General features: G+C 64.7%; 1 protein-coding gene across 1 annotated transcript in view; it reads left to right on the forward strand.

Moving 5' to 3' along the window:
* Positions 1-81: 81 nt before the first annotated feature.
* Positions 82-2,355, forward strand: part of FCHO1 (FCH domain only 1) — a 10,964-nt gene continuing 8,690 nt past the window's right edge. Inside the window, exons 1-5 of the mRNA XM_017743826.1 lie at positions 82-208; positions 304-378; positions 469-610; positions 690-842; positions 1,786-2,134. Coding sequence (XP_017599315.1) covers positions 156-208; positions 304-378; positions 469-610; positions 690-842; positions 1,786-2,134 — 772 coding nt within the window. The 5' untranslated portion in view covers positions 82-155. The remainder of the gene's footprint in view (positions 209-303; positions 379-468; positions 611-689; positions 843-1,785; positions 2,135-2,355) is intronic.

The following is a 2,355-nucleotide window of genomic DNA, read 5'->3' on the forward strand; positions in this document are numbered from 1 at the left end:
GGGGGGGGGTTTGGGTCACTCCAAACGCTGCTCGTGGTGCTCCCGGTGGTCCCAGGGAAAAGGAGGTGTGGGTCCCTTGGGATTTGGGATCTGAGGGTGGGGACAACCCCTGGCAGGGCGAGAAGAACCACGGCTTCGACGTCCTCTACCACAACATGAAGCACGGGCAGATCTCCACCAAGGAGCTCGCCGACTTCGTCCGGGAGAGGTACCCGGGCTTGGGGACAACCTGGGTCCCCAGAACCCCTGCGGGTGTCCCCAGAACCCCGGCTCCATCTCAAAGCCCCCTCCCCACCCCCCCAGGGCTGCCATCGAGGAGAACTACGCCAAGGCCATGGTGAAGCTGTCGAAGATGGCCACGAACGGGACCCAGCTGGGGTACGGGGCGGGGTCTCATCGGGGAGGGGTCCGGGGCACCTCGAGGTGGCTTTGGGGACCCCGGTGACCCTTGCCGTGGCCTCCATGCAGGACTTTTGCGCCGCTCTGGGAGGTTTTCCGCATCTCCTCGGACAAGCTGGCCCTGTGCCACCTGGAGCTGATGAAGAAGCTGCACGACCTCATCAAGGAGATCTCGCGCTACGGCGAGGAGCAAGGCCGGGTGCACAAGAAGGTACCGCGGTCCCCTCCTCCATCCTGTCCCCTCCCCGATGTCCCGGGACACGCCAGCCCAGCCCGCTGTCCCCTCCCAGTCCAAGGAGGAGGTGTCGGGGACGCTGGAGGCCGTGCAGCTGCTGCACGGGGTGGCCCAGCTGCTGCCCAAGTCCAAGGAGAGCTACCACAGCAAGTGCCAGGAGTACGAGCGGCTGCGCAAGGAGGGCCCCAGCCAGAAGGAGATCGACAAGGTGACAGCCCCGAGTGTCCCTGTGTCCCCTCAGGTGGTCCCTGTGTCCCCTCAGGTGGTGTCTGTCTTCCTGTCCCTTCCGTTCCCGAGTCCCCTTCAGCGGTCCCTGTCCCCTCGCACTGGTTCTTGTTCTTCCTCCCTGTGGTCCCTCTCACCGCCCCCTCCCCCCCTTACTGGTCCTTGTCCCTTCCCTGGTGAGTCTTGAGCCTCCCTTGATGGTCCTGTTGTCCCACAGTGATCCCTGTCCCCTCCCTGGTGATCCTTGTCCCCCCCAGGAGGTCCCTGTCCCCTCCCTGATGGTCCCTGTCCCCTCTGGATGGTCCCTGTCCCTTCCCTGGTGATCCCTGTCCCCTCTGGATAGTCCTCATCATTCTTGTGGATGATCCCTGTCCCCTCCCTGGTGTCCCTGTCCCCCCCAGGAGGTCCCTGTCCCCTCCCTGATGGTCCCTGTCCCCTCTGGATGGTCCCTGTCCCTTCCCTGGTGATCCCTGTCCCCTCTGAATGATCCCTGTCCCCTCCCTGGTGATCCCTGTCCCCTCTGGATGGTCCTTATCATTCTTGTGGATGATCCCTGTCCCCTTCCTGTGATCCCTGTCCCCCTGGGTGGTCCCTTTCCCTTCCTTGATGGTCCCTGTCCCCTCCCTGGTGATCCCTGTCCCCTCTGAATGGTCCCTGTCCCCTCCCTGGTGATCCCTGTCCCCCTGGGTGGTCCCTATCCCTTCCCTGATGGTCCCTGTCCCCTCTGGGTGATCCCTGTCCCCTCCCTGATGGCTCCTGTCTTCCTCACAGATGGCCCCTGTCCCCTCTCTGGGTGGTCCCTGTCCCCTCTGGATGGTCTCTGTCCCCTCCTTGGGTCTCCCTGTCCCCTCTGGGTGATCCCTGTCCCCTCCCTGACGATCCCTGTCATTCTCCTGGCTGTGCCCTGTCCCCGGCCGGTGGCACAGGCGGAGCTGAAGTCCCGGAAGGCGGGCGAGGCGCTGCGGAGGGCGGTGGACAAATACAACGCTGCCCGCGCCGACTTCGAGCAGCGCATGCTGGACTCGGCCATGGTGGGCACCGCTGGGATTTGGGCACTGCTGGGCGGGGCAGGGATGGGCACTGAGGGGATTTGGGAAGGGGTGGGCACTGAGGGGATTTGGGAAGGGGTGGGCACTGATGGGATTTGGGAAGGGATGGGCACTTGGGGACATGCCACCCTCCTTGGGGACATGCCAGCCTGGCTGAGCGCCATTCCTTGGGGATGCTGTCCCTTGGGAATGTGCCACCCTGACTGTGCCAAGCCTTGGGGACACTGCCACTCTTCCTGAACCCCTTCCCTGTCCGCATGGTGATCCCTGGGGCCATCCCACCCATCCCAAACCCCCTTCCCTGCCCACCTGGGGCCATCCCACCCATCCCAAACCCCTTCCCTGCCCACCTGGGGCCATCCCACCCATCCCAAACCCCCTTCCCTCTCCACCTGGGGCCATCCCACCCATCCCAAACACCCTTCCCTATCCACCTGGCGCCATCCC

The sequence above is a fragment of the Corvus brachyrhynchos genome, unplaced genomic scaffold (genome assembly GCF_000691975.1).
Source record: "Corvus brachyrhynchos isolate BGI_N302 unplaced genomic scaffold, ASM69197v1 scaffold219, whole genome shotgun sequence".
NCBI lineage: Eukaryota > Metazoa > Chordata > Aves > Passeriformes > Corvidae > Corvus > Corvus brachyrhynchos.